Here is a 17,615-nt window from a genome sequence, read left to right as displayed (position 1 = left end):
CTGACATCCTTTCAATTCTGACATCTGCAATCAGATGAAACTTACATATGAACAATGTCCTTCCTACACAGGAAAAAAGAAACATTCTTACAGCAAACATAGAAGATAAAGAGAAATCTATACCAACAAATCTTGTTAAACTAACCTTTGTCTTAGTTACTTTTTCACAATTGCCAATCCTAGTATATAAGAACTTAAGTCACTTATTTGGGTCTTCAATTTTCTTGTGAGTGGCCCCCCTGTACAGGTAAACTGAATAAATTTGCATACTTTTATAAATGAGTATACTTTTTCTTTTTTAAATTTTTTTCATTTGTTTTAATTAGTTACACATGACAGTACAATGATGTTGACATATCATACATTTGAATCATACGATGAGTATATTTTTCTTCTGTTGATTTGACTTTATACATTAGCCCATCAGAAAACTCTTGAGAAACTAGAGAAGAAATTTCCCTTCCCCTATAAAGCCACACTTAAAATACCCATCAGCAGAGAACAAGTTAACTTACTGAGTCCCAAGCTTTCAATTCTGCAAACATAATAAATATGTAAATATTATTTCAGAGTTACTATAAGTGACATCATTCGTTGCTCAATATAAGTTTTTATAGGTGTTTCACATCTGGGAAGATACAACAAAATGGGTTAAAAATTGCCTAATGCAGACACAAAATAGTATATATATAACAGACATGTACAAATGGCCATTAAAAATGAAGCTATTCTAGGGGCTAGGGCTGTAGCTCAATGGTAGAGCACTTGCCTGGAGCATGTGAGGCACTGGGTTTGATTAATATAAAAATAGATAAATATTGTGTCCATCTACAACTAAAAATATTCTTTTTTTAATGAAGCTGTTCTAAGTTGGGCTATAGCTCACTGGTAGAGTGCCTGCTTAACATATACAAGGCTCTGGATTCTGTCCCCAGCATAACAACCACCACAACAAAAAGCCGTTCCATATAATAATATTGTGTTGAGTGATCAGTAAAACAAATACTGTATTTAATGAAGAAAGTTGGGTTCTTAACAACTTATATGCTAGTTTATATAAGCCATACATACATGTTTAAGTATATATATGTATCTATACAAACATACATAGAATCTCTCAGGATGAACAGAGAAACTATGACAGCATTGTTATCTAAAGAAATAATAGCCAAGAGATGAGAATGAGAAAGAGATTTAAATTTTACACCCTTTCAGTCATTTTGAGTTTTATATGGAGTGCATTAATTACTTGAAAATACTAGACAAATGATGTTGAAGTATATTTTTAAAATACATCAAGTTTATTTTTTTAAAAAGTTTAAATGTAGAGCATTCAATAAGACTGCTTTGTGATTTATTTTAAAAGGATAACTATACAGATGAAAACAAACCAATATGTTAACTATAATTTTCCAGAATAGGATTACAAGTGATTTCATTTTCTTTTTCTGAATCTATACTATTGATTTTTCTAAAATGGACAACTATTCTTGATAACAAAAAACAAAGTAATTTTAGATTCAAACATTTTCTTTATGAACTTTCATTAAAATTTAAATATCTTTATCATTTTTACCTTTTTTGTCTTAGATAAAAAGACATGCTAAAATTATGGTTTCAGCACAGCTGGTAACCACCCAGTTTAAATAAATTTGGGAATGTCTCAGAGGAGAGACAATTTACAATTTACTATTTTACAACAGTCAACAACTAAAGCAGCAATAATTAACCCCAACAGGAAAATAAAATAAGCTTAGCCTGCAACAAAAGGCTCAGGAGCATTGAAGTTTGGGGGATTTGGGTATTCTATTGTGTTCTAAACTGTGCATGTATAATATTTGTTTTTACTGCACGCTTAGATTATTCTGTTTTGAGATCTTGCTAAGAGATCACAACCCCTCCCACCACTCAGCTTTTCCTCCAGGGACTAGGCAAGCTGTTGCATAAAAATAAATGCAGGAAGTGAAGGAGGGCTAACAAAGACATTAGCACCATATGGAAATCGAGAGTGTTGACCAAAGAAATTAATAGCCTAGGTAGATCACAGCCATAGACTGTGAGCAGACCCTCACAATGGTGTCCTTTCTTCTCTATAAATGCTTTACTTTTAAATAAATGACATGCCACATTTGTGTTATACCTAAGGCATAATTACAATGAGGAAATCATAGTGGCAATTATCTTGCAGCCTCTCCTCTGCAGGTTTTTGGCCTCAGAAATCTTCCCCTATCCTCTGAAAGTCATAAAGTTGGCTTTTTTCCCTTTAATTCTAACTATTAAAATTCTTAGTGGCTAGGTGACTATCTCAGCTTCAATATAATAATGCTAAACTAAACTTACATAAGAGAATACTTGCATATAAATATTTATTCAGCCTATAAAAGGAGGCAGGAGTTGGGGAGGGGGGTGTTGTTGTTAGTTTTGTTTCGTTTCAACATAAGGTATGCTCTAGTTAGCCAGTCACACTGGGAAACGCCTCACACATTAAATGCACTGCGGTTAGCTTAATGCTTAGAAATTATTGAAAGACATTATGCAGTTTAAGGTATTTCAAATCACTGAATGTTTTTTGAACTCTCACTGTAAGCAGAGTATTGTATATAAGGACTGGGTATAGAAGAAAGTAGAAAAATATTCTGGTCTTCCTACAACACAACATTAGAATACATGTCTGAAAACACAAAGAAAAGAGTCCCTTTTTTAAACTTTGCAGCTGTTAATAAAATTTCCAGCAATGGACAGATTTTGAGATCTTATAAGGTTTAAGCAAGACATTTTCAACAAAGAATGCATGTAAGGAAAGAGGGCATTTAACTTTGTGATGAGAGTTTTGGTTTTTAAGAGACAAATTTAAGAAAACTTCAGGCACATAAGAAATAAAGAAATCATAAAAATTTTATGATTTGGTTTGATTTGAAAAAAAATCATCACAATTCAAGAGACAATCACAAAGTTTTATAAATCTTATCTCAGTCACCACAGTTTGCTAATGAACATCAAACTCAAACATTCCACCTTGTTCACTTTAAGCCAGACATCTTGATACAGATTCATTTAAGACAGATCCCTCTGTGCTACCAGTTCAAAGGCCTTCGAAGTAAACTTATCCACTAAGCCCAACACAGCCTTATCAGCAACTTTCTTTACCTAACCGCAGAGTTCTGCTTCTTGAGAAATGGGGAAAAAGAGACATGAGGCAGTGGGAAACAAGAGATCAATTTGGAGAGAGACAGAGGTTCCCGTTACTGGAACCTGCTCTTGGATACCTTTCCCTCACATTTTAGCCAGTCAACACACTGCTGAGCACTAACTGTATGCCATGAGAACATACAGATGAAATGACAGGCAGACAGAAGCAAAAAGTTTAAGAAAAGGCCATATGATCTAGCATGGCAAAGCATAGGAGTAAGCCAACATACCTTCCCAAAGCAGGGAACTCCTCTTCATCATTGTCCATCACATTAAAAAGGTGGATTTCCCTAGCCCTCCAGGATGGACAATTAAAAACAAGGACTAACTTAACTAATGAATATCTCAACCAACCAAAGACACCATCTGAATATTATAGACTTGCCTTAAGCCAAAGGATTAATTAAACTTTCTTAGAATTAGAAACTTTAAAAAAAAATTCTATAAAATCACAGAAAGTATGTAAGCAAGCTAGAATATCGCAGTAATACTGCAATTGTTACCACGCAAAGCAGAACACACAACATATTAAAACTAATCAGTCCAATCACCTTTATCAAACAGCTGTTTAAACTACTTTGGCATGTACCAAGCTCAGTTACTCTAAAAATCTCATTTATGTTAAAAGCAAATTTATGTTAAAAACAAATGAGTATACAAATATCCATGTACATGTTTACCTCTGCCATCACCCACATTAAAAACCAGAGTTGGGGGGCCACGGTGGCCCCCAAGTCTTCTAACAATACATATAAAACCTATGTTGAGATTTCTTCACTCATTTGAGGGTCTACTATGTACAAGTCACCATGCTGCCCAACCAACCACACATGATCAAAGATGGAATGTTCTGACCTTAAGAAGCTAAAAACAGGCTGAGGATATGGCTCAGTGGTATACAGCTTACCTAGCATTGCTGAGACCCTGGGTTCCACCCCTAGCATAAAACGCAAACAAAAACAAAAGCTGAAAATCTAGCAGATAATATATGTATGCATATAAATCAAATAGATACATATATAATGAATAATATGTGTATGTATAAAACATATTGTACATAAGATTTATAAGCATTCACATGGTAAGTGTGAAATTAATTTGAGGGGTTGGGAGGAAAACAAGTGTCAGAGGATTCCACGGATTCTATCTTACAAGGTATCAGAAGTAAAAGACAAAACAGTATATGTGGAATATGGTTTTATTTACATAAAAACTCATCATGAAGGCAAATACTGCAAGAAAATAAGCAAAAATGGTTAAGTGTTGTGTCTAGGCTCAAAACAGGAATGATTCCTATTCCTACTTCCCAAATGTTACCTTGTTATCTTTTCTTAGCATTTGTATATCTTTTTAAAGGCCTGCCATGCATATCTACGTTAGTCTGGTTTATTATCAGCAGAGAGATCTCTAGGATGAAGCAATAATTAAATCTAAAAATTGTGCCCTAATATTACCACACCTCATAGAAGGATTATCTTCAAGGCAATTTCACTTAAGTTACCATCTTAAAAAATAGAGCTACGGTAAATTAAGGGGTCTGTCCTGTGGGATTTCACCTTGCTGGAAAAAAGAAAACCCTCAATATAAAAAGCTCCCTCCCGCACACCACCACCCCCCAAATTAAACCCACAGACACCACTCCACAATTTGGGAACACCTGGTATGTCAAATGTCTTACTTCCAAAACCATTGCCACAGGATCAAAGACCACTCAAAATCTTAACTAAGCACCTAAACTCCAAGTAGGCAAAAAGTCTTTTAACAAGTCAGGTGCCCATTCTGAGGTCCTTATTGAGGGACAAAAAAAAAAAAAAAAAAAAAAAACGACTCACAGCCCCCCAGTTCCTGGTTCCCATCACTTGTAAGCTCTAGCTATACTGTACGCCCAAAGCGTTGGGTGCTTGGCCAGCAGCTCCTCTGCATCCCAGAATCTTCTCTCCCTCGCCCTCCTTCCTATAGGTCCTTCCCCTCCCTCTCCATTTCTCCCCAACACACACACACACACACACACACACACACACACACACACACACACACTCACACATACCCAAGTACCGATTCCGCCCACCAGGGCAGCTCCCTCCAGCTCAGCCACCCCAAGACGCCGGATCTGGATCCGGGAGAAGCAACTTGCGGCTCGGGCCGGAGAGGCTCAGCACCTGCCCGGCCGGCCGCCCCGCAGCCCGGCGCCGAACCCGCGCCCGCCGAACGCCCCCGCCCCGGGAGCCGCGGAGCCCGCCGCGGCCGCGCGCTCACCTTGCTCGCTGCGGTCCATGTCTCCCGCCGGCCGCCTCGCGTCCTCTACGCCTCTGCCGCCCGCTGCCCGTCCGCCTCCGCCCCTGCCAGCCGCGCCGCGCCGCGCCGCGCCCGGAGCTCCTCCTCGCCTCCGCCGCGACTCCTGCCAAGTCCCCACCCCCTGAGGCGTCGGGCGCGGCGGCACCGCCCGCCCGGGGCGGGAGCGCTTACCCGGGGCGTCACCCGACCACCTGACCCGCGACCTGTGCGCTCCGCCACGTCGGCGCGGGCGGGCGGTGCCCGGCGAGGAGGGCGCGTCGCGGCTGGGGCTCGGGCAGGAAATCGACCGGGAGAAGGGAGGAGGACGGCCGCGAGGAGAGGCTCACCATGGAGGCCGCGTGGAGAGGGCTTGGGAACCGAGATGGCGTTCGTGTGGCTCCACCAAGTTATTTATAAAAATCAAAAGTTTCCTCCGGGGCTTTGCAGGTGCCCTTTCTCCGCCTCTGGGAGCACCTGTTCTCATGCACTTGTAGAGTAGAAACCACAGGAAGGGTCTTTGGAAATGCCAGTGGCTCTTTTTTCCCCTTTAGTCTCCATATTCTCAATACCCTGTGATATCTTCACTAACTAGGTCAAAAACCAGCAGAGGCGAACATTACAAAAGATCTCTGGAAAATAATAGTCCTTTCTTTTCATAGAATCTACGGATTTTTTTAGGTGACCAATTAGGAAGAATTTCATGTCATAAGAATGTGAGTGTTTTGAGTAGCAGGACTGGAGACAACACTCAAGTGAATTAAATGAAATTAATCAACCACTGGGCAGAAAATATCAGCAGGGATCTTTGAGACATGCATTTTTAGGCTTCATGTTCATTGATCAAACGTCTGTTTGAAGTTCCTATGACAATACTTTCAATTATCAGCATGGGCACTCTGTTTTCAAGGTGTTTTACAGGTTACTCCTCTTCCACGCATTTTGATTATATAGGTCCTAAGATGGTACCTCAATTTCAATAGCCATCTGAGATGCGAGTGCCTTTGTGTTACCCGTGGAGACTCTGAGGCTCTTGACCTTCAGCTCTGAGCATTGTATAGTACTCCTCAGACGCTAAGCTTTTGTTAGTATATTTTAAAATTACTCCTAGTTATGGAAAGTGGCTCCTTGCTTTCTCTTTATAGACTATTGCACTGTATGTATAGTGTAGCTGCTTCTGGTCAGAATCTCCCCAAAGTCTTCTCTTTGTTGAAGTGTATTCTGTTTACCCCAACTCGGTATGGTATTGACTCCTCTCACTGCACCTGGCTTGTCTCTTCTAGCACTTAATCCTGATGGCTGTCCCTGGCTCCAGCCTGTCACAGTTTTATCTGTTTCACAATTCAACTATGTTACAAGTTCCGGAGGACAAGGATCATTTTGGTCATCTTTGCATCCCTGTAATTACACACATATGTTATAATCTGGATCTTGAATGTCTCCCAAAGACCATGTGTTCAACGCTTGGTCCCATGGTACTGCTATAGGGAAATGTTAGAACCTTTAGGAAGTGGGCCATATTAGGAGGTCATTAGATGGAGGTGGACATGCCCCTGAAGGGGATAGTGGGACCTTAGCTCCTTCTTCTCTTTTTCTTCTTGACCATGATGTTGTTGTGAGCTCCCTCCATGATAGTGGTACCTTGCCAGGCCCAAACAACAGGGTCAACTGATCATGGACTGGGACCTCCACAAACTGTGGACCAAAATAAACCTTTTCTCTATAAGTTGATTATCTCAGACATTTTGGTTGTAGTGACAGAAACACACACACACACACACACACACACACACTAAATAGGTGTTGTAATTTTAGCTTTCAGGGTAAGGTATATTGTATAACAAGGTATACTGTCTCTGCTACCAATCCAATATTTGTAACAAAGAAGTGAAAGGGTATGCTTTTAAAAAATATATTTTTGTGGTCACAGTGGTGCTGACCTATAATTCCAACAGCTCAGAAAGCTGAGGCAGGATCTCAGGTTCAAAACCAGCCTCAGCAACTTAGGGAGTCCATTAACAACTTAACAAGAACTTGCCTCAAAATAAAAAATAAAAGGGCTTGGCTCAGTAGTTAAGAACCCCTGAGTAAAATTCCTGGTACTAAAGTAAATAAATACATAAGTATTCTTAATATAAATATATTTTAAAATAAATTTTGGCATTGGAAGGAAATTCTATAATGTGTTAAAGAATTTTGACTAGATGGAGCTGGGGCATAGCTCAGAGAGGGGACATTTACCTAGCACATGCAAAGCCCTGGGTTCAATCCCCAGCACCACACACACAAAAAAAGAATTCTTGATTTAGCTACTGCTCCATCTATTTCATGGAGATAAACATCTGGAAAGACAATCTCTCAGGCTATGAACTAATTTGTGTAGAAATGAATGACACTTGAAAATGAGTATTGGCTAAAACACCGTTCAATTCACTATGTAGTGATGGATTTGATTTATATGAATGTTGAAAAGCAAAAATGTTATATTTTGAAGAGTTTATGTACTTGTTCACACATGGCAGCTTTCTCATTTTCCTTCTTGAAAGAACCCAAATATTGTTTGGGAAAGCAATGTGCCCAGCTGACGCACTGAACACTTCAGACTCCCTTACTGCTAGGGGTAGCTCTCTAAGTCATTAATAACCAATGAGATGTAAGCAAAGTTTGCCAGTAGGAATCTCCAGGAGCTGGGGTTGTGGTTCAGTGATAGAGCATTTGTGTAGCACGTGTGAGGCACTGGGTTCAATCCTCAGTGCCACATTAAAAAAAATAGATAGACAGATAGATAAAATGAAGGTATTATATCAATCTACAACAAAAAATATTTTTTTAAAAAAATGAATCTTCAAGTAAATATTTATAATGAAAACAGACTCCACAATATTATTTTCCCCTTTGCCCTTCCTGCATGGAGGAGCAGCAGCTGCCATCTTGCAAATATGAAGAAGAAAGACACAAGGTAAAGATGGCAAGCAGAGCAGAAAGGCAAAAATAAATAAATAAATGAGTATTTAATGGCATCACAGATTTGGTTCCTACAGGAGAAAAACAAATATTCCACTCTTTTAAGCCACTGTAGTTGGTTGGATTCCTGTTACATGGAGCTGAAAGCAATCCTGATAAAGAGGGGATATTTTAAATCCCCTTCTGGCATATATCCACAAAGATGGGTTCATGCAATCCTGAGCCTTAGGCAAATAGTACCTTAATTTTCACTGTAAGGTTAAATAAGTTCTTTTTGTTCTATGAACAACCTAACACATAAATATTTCCACAAAAGCTTGCTTTTCTCTTTTGTCTTCTAATTAATTTCCCCCCCTGACAACCAGAACCCTTCACTTACAACTCTGTTTCTTCTAAAATGAACAGAGCTAATATCCTTCTGAGGAATCTCTGGAGAACGGTTAGCACTTAAACAAAGGACCTGGGTGCAGTTAGCTGAGCCACACTTAAAAGGTTCAGAACAAGAGAGAGACGCTAGATTTACTTTGCTGTGTTACTATTGTTATTGGTGGGTGACATGGTTTTTTTTTTTTTTTTTTAAAGAGAGAGTGAGAGAAGAGAGAGAATTTTAATATTTTTTTTTTTTTTTTTAGTTATCGGCGGACACAACATCTTTGTTTGTATGTGGTGCTGGGGATCAAACCCGGGCCGCACGCATGCCAGGCTAGCGCGCTACCGCTTGAGCCACATCCCCAGCCCCATGGGTTTTTTTATTTTTATTTTTCAAAACACTCACTCATTGATGAAATTTCTACAAGAAACTGTAGACTACAAGAAACAGATGGATTGAAGCAAGTAAAAGTATTAAAGAGGACAGACAGAATTTAGAGGCTGGGAATGTAATTCAAAGTTCAGTGATCATGCACTTAGATCATGCACTTAACATATGAAAAGCCCTGGGTTTGATCTCTGGCATAAATAAATAAATAAATAAAGGTTATATAAGTATAAACCTCTACACTCTGCCTTCCTTATACACATACCTCAAAATGATAACCAGCAGAAATCACACAAAATGTATGGATATTAGGATGTTTTCTTCAGGCCCACCCTCATATTGGGGGCAAGAGTACAAATGGAGCCCTGACTTTCTCTTCTGTTTTCCATTTTGCCCTGTCCTACATCAGTGTGAGCCTGGCCCACTCCTCTGGATACAGACACCTTACAACATATCCCATATCCATCCACCCTCTTCCATCAGCTGCCTCTTTGCCATACTGCCAGCCTCCAAAAAGATTGTCTTGGGGAAAAGTTTGGAGGCCCTGACAGCCTATGCGGGTCACTGTAGGAAGGAGATTTCAGAGTTTCAGGTACCTGGTGCGTGCTCTATAAAAAGTGTGCAGGTATGAATGGAGATGTTTGTTTGGTGCCAAGGACTCTCCTCCTTGAAGAGACCACTGGTAGGCAGTCTTTAAAGCTGGGGGCCCATACATGGGTTCCCAGGAGCCTAGATCTAGAGTTGCCCCCTAAGATAAAGGATGTGTCATTCAATATGAATTTCGGATAAATAACAAGTAATTTTTTAGATTAAATATATCTATCCCCAAAGTATTTGTAACTTGCTTATACTGAAAAAAAATTATTCCTTATTTATTCAAAAGTCTTAGGCATCATATGTTTTTATTTGCTAAATCTGACAACCGTTTATCTAAGGACAGTAGGACTCACTGATTCATCCAACAAGCAAAGGCAGATGATACCACAATTTTGAAAGTTATCATTCAGGAGAAGGGCAGACTGTTCCTGCTTAAGCCATGAAAGTAAATGAGAGGGTGAGGATCAGGAGATCCAAGATATTAAGAACAAATTTTGTAGAAAAATCAGTTTAATGTCAGGTAATTAACATTTAATTGATCAAGAAAACAGGAGAGCCATCTTCTTGTACTCTCGGCTATAAAGACTAACTGTGGATATGAGATAAACAACTAAAAAAATGTGTAGAAATGGGTATTGGCAGGAAAGAGTACTTAACACTAATACAAGTTGGACACATAAATTCCTAAACATTAAGAGGAAGCAATCTCACATTATTGATTTTGGCTATGTTAAGAAAAGCCATAGACCACTTAATCTTCCTTGTATGTTTTTGAGCCACTTTGAATTCTGTGTATTTATCAAATTGTGTTATGAGAGCTGGGTGGGGAGGGAAGCACAGAGAGAGATGTGACCCCTTTTCCTCTGTGGTCTCTGTTATCAAGCATTTTTATACTTTCAACCATCCTTTAAATGACCCAGGGTATAAATTACTTGTATATCGATTCAACAACTAAACAATTAATAATATTCTAAATTTTTTTTAAAAAAAAAATTTAGTTGTAGATGGACACAATATAAATATTTTTATTTGTTTATTTTTATATGGTGCTGGGGATGGAACCTAGGGTCTCACGTGTGCAAGGCAAGCACTCTACCACTGAGCTACAACCCCAGCCCTATATTCTAAAATTTTTAACGGATGTTTGGACTTAGTGTCTTACAGATCATTTCATCCTGCAAGTGTGAGTAGTTTTCCAGCGTTAACAGTGATCCTCTTGAAGAAATGGTGTAGGTTCGAATAGCAAGAACCCAGGGTGAAGGCTGAGGAATACCTGTGTGTGTTACTGTCACTAAAACACAACACTGCAAGACCAGATACAACTCAGAACATGAGAACAGGTTCAGCTGAATCACCACTTAAAAGTCATACCAGCAACACACAAACAGACACACACACACACACACACACACACACACACGCACGTCATCACTTAAACCATCCCAGTCCTGGGCTTCTCACATAGCCTTCTCTGATTCACCATCCTCATTTCTAAAACCTGAAGTTATATCTTGGGTTTAAAATGCTATATTACACATATTCCATTAATTTTTTTTCAATTTATTTTATTAGGATATAATTCACACACTATAAAATTCACCCTTCTGAAGTATATAATTCGTTGATTTTTAGTGTATTCACGACATAGATTCATTTTTACCTCCTCCCATAGCTACAAACTCACAGTCAGGGGACAAACCTACAAGGACAAAGAGAATATGAGAGGATACACAGTGATCATTGATCTTTCAGATCTGAAAAAAAAAAAAACCAATGCTAAGCTAGCAGAGGAGAAAGCCAAGACCATTCTAATTTACACCACAGAACTTCCAGAAAGCTTTGGGACTTGGCATCAGGTATCTTTGCTGCAGAAAGCAAGACTCAAAACAAGAGGATGGTTTGCATGTCCACTTAAAAAGGAGTTAAGTCCCAGGTTCCTCCCCTCCTCTGCAAAGAAAACCAAAATGATTTTTTTGAAGAAGGGAATTGAATAATCTCCTGATGCAAGGACAGTTAGTAAGTACATTTGATGGTAAGGATTTCCTACTGGAAGATGAGAAATCCATTAGCAGGCACATTATGAATGGTGAGATCCCCAACTTCCCTCTCCTTGTTTCCCAGAATGCAAACAGCCAGCACCACACCCTGAAAGCAGGATATTGAAAGATCCATCTCTCATGGATTCGACTAACCCATGAGGAAAGAACTAAAAAGATTCATATTGGACAAGCCAGGTCGCTGTATCTTCAAACTCATGGTCCACAGGTCTTTCCCAGGTACCCGGAGGAACCAATCAGGTGCTTCATGCCTAGGGCAAGCAGCTGGAAAATAGAGACCAAACTTATCACAATAAAAAGGTAACTTACATGAAATAAACTTTACAAAGAGGAGAAAATGGACTTTAAAAGCTCTCATTAAGATCCTGGGGCCTAAACATGGACTCCTGAGGCACTTCCCGATCTGAGGGCCCAAAGATGGAAGTGCACCTGAGGAACTTCCAGATCTGGGGGCCTAAACATCAATGCCTGAGGCACTTCCAGATCCTAGAGCCTAACCATGGATTCCTGAGGAACTTCCGGACCCGGGGGGCTTAAACATGGACGTGCACCCAACAAACTTCCACATCCTGGGGCTTAAACATGGATGTGCACCTGAGGAACCTCCAGATCCGTGGACCTAAACATGGACACCTCAGGAACTTCCGGATCCGGGCTCCTAAACATGGACGAGCACCTTTGAAACTTCTGGATCCGGATCCAGGGGCCTAAACATGAATGTCTGAGCAACTTCCGGATCCGGGGGCCTAAACATGGAGGACTGATAAACTTCCGGATCCGGGGGCTTAAACATGGACGTGTGCCTGAGGAACTTCCGCATCCGAGGGCCTAAACATGGACACCTGAGGCACTTCCGGATCCTAGAGCCTAAACATGGATGCTGAGGAACTTCCGGCCCTGGGGGCTTAAAGACGGACATGCACCTGAGGAACCTCCGGATCCGTGGGCCTAAATATGGACGCCTGAGGAACTTCCGGATCCGGGCTCCTAAACATGGACGTGCACCTTTGAAACTTCTGGATCCGGATCGGGGGCCTAAACATGGATGTGTCCCTGGAACTTCTGGGTCCTTGTGCCTATAAAGGGCAAGGCATGACTCTTAGAAGGGACGTGGCCCATGAAGGGGAGCTGAGTATGGGGCCTGTTGGTGGGTAGACTGAGCTGTCACACCCTGAACTTGAATCTAACGGTGGCCTCCTCTCCCGGCCTTCCCCTGGGTGTCACTTCTTCCCCTTCCAGGCGGTGCAGAGGAGGAAGTGAGACCAGGAGCAGGGGCCAAGCCCTGAGGAGGGATACCGTCTTTCTCCTGGCTTAACCAGGCGCCCAGCCTTGCTGGGGACAGGGACGTCTTATGACACTAGCTGCCTCCTGCATCCCTGCCCCAGGACCTCAGGGACCACAGGTGGGGAGTCATTGACATGATTCTCCCCTGGCCATCGACCCTCAGCCCCAGGGTCTGCCCAGGGAGAGCTCTGTCTCCCAGAGGGTCAGGGGGCCCCTGTGACCTTCTGCTCCTTACCCACTGTCATCCTGGGCGAGCACAGGTCAGGACACCAGATGCTACTGAGAGTGACATCTCCTGGATGGGTGGCTGGGACTTTGCCTCTGTCTCCAGGCCTCAGACACCGGATGATCCCTCCCAGAGACAGAAAATAACCCCACACTGCCCAAGACTTATTTTTAAGCTTTGGATTTTGAAATTTTCCTGCTGCCACCTTCTTTGTGAAGCCAGTTTTTTAACAGAGACAATATTCCAGGGGGGGAAAAAAACCAACATAGAGTCAATCAAACCAAGCTGACACATCTGGTCCTCCAAGAGAAATCTGGATTGGAGGGAGAACAGCCATTCTCAACTGGCGAAATAATGAAGTTCCCTTGTCCTTATTTTGTGTAAGCAAAATAAATAATCTGATGTTGACTCATCAAATTATTTTTGATGAGTGCTTGGCTCATAGGAAAACGGATTCTGTTTTATGGAATGAAGTGTTATCTGATTTTAAAATTAAAATAAAGCCAATTAGGATTCTTAAAAAAATAAAAATAAAAGAAATAAAAGCTCTCATTATATATTTAGAGAGATAAGTGAAGACATCCTATGACTGAGGATGTAGTTCAGTGGTACAGTGCACACTCCACATGCAGAGGGCCAAGGTTCAACTCCTAACACTAAAAAGAAAAAAAAAATAAAAAGCAAATATTCCAAGCATGAAACAAAAATAATTTGCTATATGAAAAAGGGAACATTTAGAGAACAAAAAGTTCTTCAAAATTCAATAGATTATAATAGACATTAAAACTCCTACAGTAACCAATCTGGAAAGCAGTATGGAGATTCCTTGGAAAACTTGGAATGGAATCACCATTTGACCCAGCTATCCCACTCCTCGGTTTATACCTAAAGGACTTAAAAACAGCATACTCCAGTGACGCAGCCACATCAATGTTTATAGCAGCACAACTCACAATAGCTAAATTGAGGAACCAAACTAGATGCCCCTCAATAGATGAATGGATAAAGAAACCGTGGTATATATACACAACGGAATATTACTCAGTATTAAAAAGAGAATAAAATCATGACATTTGCAGGTAAATGGATGGAGATGGAGGATATTGTGCTAAGTGAAGTAAGCCAATCCCAAAAAACCAAAGGCCGAATGTTTTCTCTGATAAGTGGATGCTGATCCATGATGGAGGAACTTTGGATAGGGCAAAGGGGAGGGAGGACAAGGAGAGAGGACATGGGGGTAGGAAAGATAGTGGAATGAGATGAACATCATTACCCTAGGTGCATGCATGAAGACACAAATGGTGTGACTCTACTTTGTGTACAACCAGAGAAATGAAAAATTGTGTTCCATATGTCTACTATGAATTGAAATGCATATCATATATATCAAATTAGAATAAATAAATAAATTTAAAAAAAACAACTCCTGCAGTAGGTAGAGACTATGTCCTAATCCTCAGAGCCTATGGCAAAAAAAAAAAAAAAAAAAAAAGACTTTTCAGACTCTAAGGTTTGAGATCTTGAGATGGGGGAACTCTCCTGGATCATTGGGTGGGCCCAATCTAACTGCATGAGGTCTTAAAATATGAGAATCTAGTGGCCAGAGGTTGGGAGATACTGCAGCAGACAAAGAAGCAAGAGAGATTAGAAGGCATGAGAAGAACTTGACCCATTGTTACTGGCTTAAAGAGAGAGGAAGAGGCATGAGCTAAGAACTGTGGGTAGATATAGAAGCTAAAAGATCCCTTTGCTGACAGCTATCCAGAGAGCAGGATGTCATTCTTACAATTACATAAAACTGAGTTCTGCCAACAGCATGAATAAGCAAGAAACATATTTTTCCCAAGTCTCCAGAAAAAGCGTAGTCCTCCAGCCAACTTGTTTATTCCAGTGCAACTCTTGATAGATTTCTGAGCCTCAGAATTATAAGATGATACATTTGTGTTATTTCAACTTACTTCATTAAGTAAATTTCCCAGAGTAGACGGAAAAAAGAGAATTAGAAGTCTGATCCCAGAGATCCAACATTCCACAAAAGGGTTCAAGAGAGTAAGATGGAGGAGAGAAAAAAACGGAAATCATCAGTGAAATAATTCAGACTTGATTTCTACATTGAAAGGGCTCACTGAGATCCCAGAGTAAGGCACATATTTATGAAATTCAGAACACTGGAGACAAGTAACTACAAGTTCTAGAGATGAAGGGGAAAAGGTCATAATGAAAGTAGAAGGAATAATAAGAGCACTGAACTTTTAAACAAAAGTAAAAGACAATGGAGACTTGCCTTTAATTTGCCGAAGAAAAGTGATCCTCTCTTATTGCTCCCTTGTACTGCACGGACAGAATAAGGAGCAAACAGAAAAGTTAAGGATGGGGAATAGTGAGGGATGAACAGGAGGGTTGAATCCTCCCTCATCATTCATGGTGGACAAACTGGTGAATGTGCCTAAAACCAGAAGAAACAGCAACATATGCTAGTTACTAAAAGTAAGAAAGCATTCTACAGACCAAAGGAAACATTGGCTAAGTTAAAAAGTAATCTACAGAATGAGAGAAAATATTTGCAAAGTATTAATCTTTCAGATTAATATCCCAAACATTTAAATACATGAAGAATTCAAACAACAGAAAAATGGGCAAATGATCTGAATAGGTACCTCTCTAAAGAAAAGTATACAAATGACAAATGACCCAAGAAGTTTACAAAAAACTGCTCAGGGCTGAAGATGTAGCTCAGTGGTAGAATGCTTGCGTAGCACTTAGGCCCTGGGTTCCATTCCCAGCACTGCTAAATGCATATTCAAGTCATGATAAGGCATTATTTTGCCACCATTAGAATGGCTATTACCAAAAAGACAAAAATAAATAAATAAATCCTGGCAGACATGTAGAGAAAGGGGACTCTCCTACACTCTTGCTCTAATATAAATTAGTACAGTCATAATGCAAAACAGTATGAAGATTCCTCAAAAAAATAAAAACCCAGAAGTGCCATATGATTCAGCAATTCTAATATTAGGTATACATCTAAAGGAAATTATTGCAGCATCATTATTGCAGCATCATTCACAGTAGCCAAGATATGGAATCACCCATGCATGGATGAATGGATAAAGAAATGGTGGTATTCAATCCTATTCAACATAGTTCTTAAAAGTATTAGCCAGAGCTATCAGTCTGGAGAAGGAAATGAAAGCGATACACATAGGAAATGAAGTAAACTTATCTGTTTGCTCACAACATTATCCTATACCTAGAAGACACCCCCCCAAAAAAAAAAAAACTTCCTCCAAAAGACTCTTGGATCGATAAACAAATTCAGCAAAGTTGTAGGAGATGAAGATCAACATATGAAAATCAATAGCTCTCCTATACTCTAATAATAAATCTGCTGAGAAAGAAATCATGAACATGATTTCATTTATGATAGTCTCAAAATAAAAATACTTGAGAATAAATCTAAGGAGGTGAAAGACTTCTACAAAGAAAATTATAAAACACTGAAGAAAGAAATGGAAGGGAGTTCAAAACCCAATTGAGTCAAATGTATGAAAGATGATATATCATGAGCTCTGTAATGTTTTGAACAATCAATAAAAAAAAAGAAAGAAATGGAAGAAGACCTTACAAGATAAGAAGACTCCCCTATTTATAGATAGGTAGAGATAATATCACCAAAATGGACTGTTACCAAAAGCAATCTACAGATTTAATGCAAATTTCATTAAATACCAATGACATTCTTTCCAGAACTAGAAAAAAACAGTCCTAAAATTTATGTGGAAGAATAAAAGACCCAGAATAGCCAAAGCATTCCTGAGCATCAAGAGTGAGGCTGGAGTCACCACAATGCACTCTCAAATTATACGACAGGACTATAGTCACATAACAGCGTGATGTTGGCATAAAAATAGATACTAAGACCAATGGAATAGACAAGAAGACACAGAGACAAATCCACATAGATACATAGTCATCTAATCCTTGACAAAAGAGTCAAAAGCATAAGTTGGAGAAAATGTAGCTTTTCTAACAAATGGTGCTGGAAAAAGGTAGAAGAATGAAACTAGATCCCTGTCTCTCACTCTGCATAAAAATCAACTCAAAGTGGATCAAAGACTTAGGAACTACACCAGAAACACTGACACTGATAGAAGAAAACATAGGATCGACACTCTTGACACATTGGCAAGGGCACTAACTTCCTTAATACGATTCCTAAAGCTCAAGAAATAAAACCAAAAATCAATAAATGGGATTTCACTAAATT

The 17,615-nt window shown here is 39.8% G+C and overlaps 1 protein-coding gene across 13 annotated transcripts in view; it reads right to left on the bottom strand.

Annotated features, from left to right (window-relative positions):
* The window catches only part of Tpd52 (tumor protein D52), a 103,457-nt gene extending 97,893 nt beyond the window's left edge, over positions 1-5,564 (bottom strand). For all 13 annotated transcript variants that reach the window (XM_077800386.1, XM_026382391.2, XM_077800388.1 and 10 more), the window contains exon 1: positions 5,446-5,564. In XM_077800386.1, the coding sequence (XP_077656512.1) occupies positions 5,446-5,464 (19 nt within the window). In that variant the 5' untranslated portion in view covers positions 5,465-5,564. The remainder of the gene's footprint in view (positions 1-5,445) is intronic.
* Between the last annotated feature and the right edge of the window lie 12,051 nt (positions 5,565-17,615).

Source organism: Urocitellus parryii, chromosome 7, assembly GCF_045843805.1.
Source record: "Urocitellus parryii isolate mUroPar1 chromosome 7, mUroPar1.hap1, whole genome shotgun sequence".
Lineage (NCBI taxonomy): Eukaryota > Metazoa > Chordata > Mammalia > Rodentia > Sciuridae > Urocitellus > Urocitellus parryii.
Note: the sequence above shows the minus strand (reverse complement) of the source record. Positions and strands in the feature narration are given on the sequence as shown.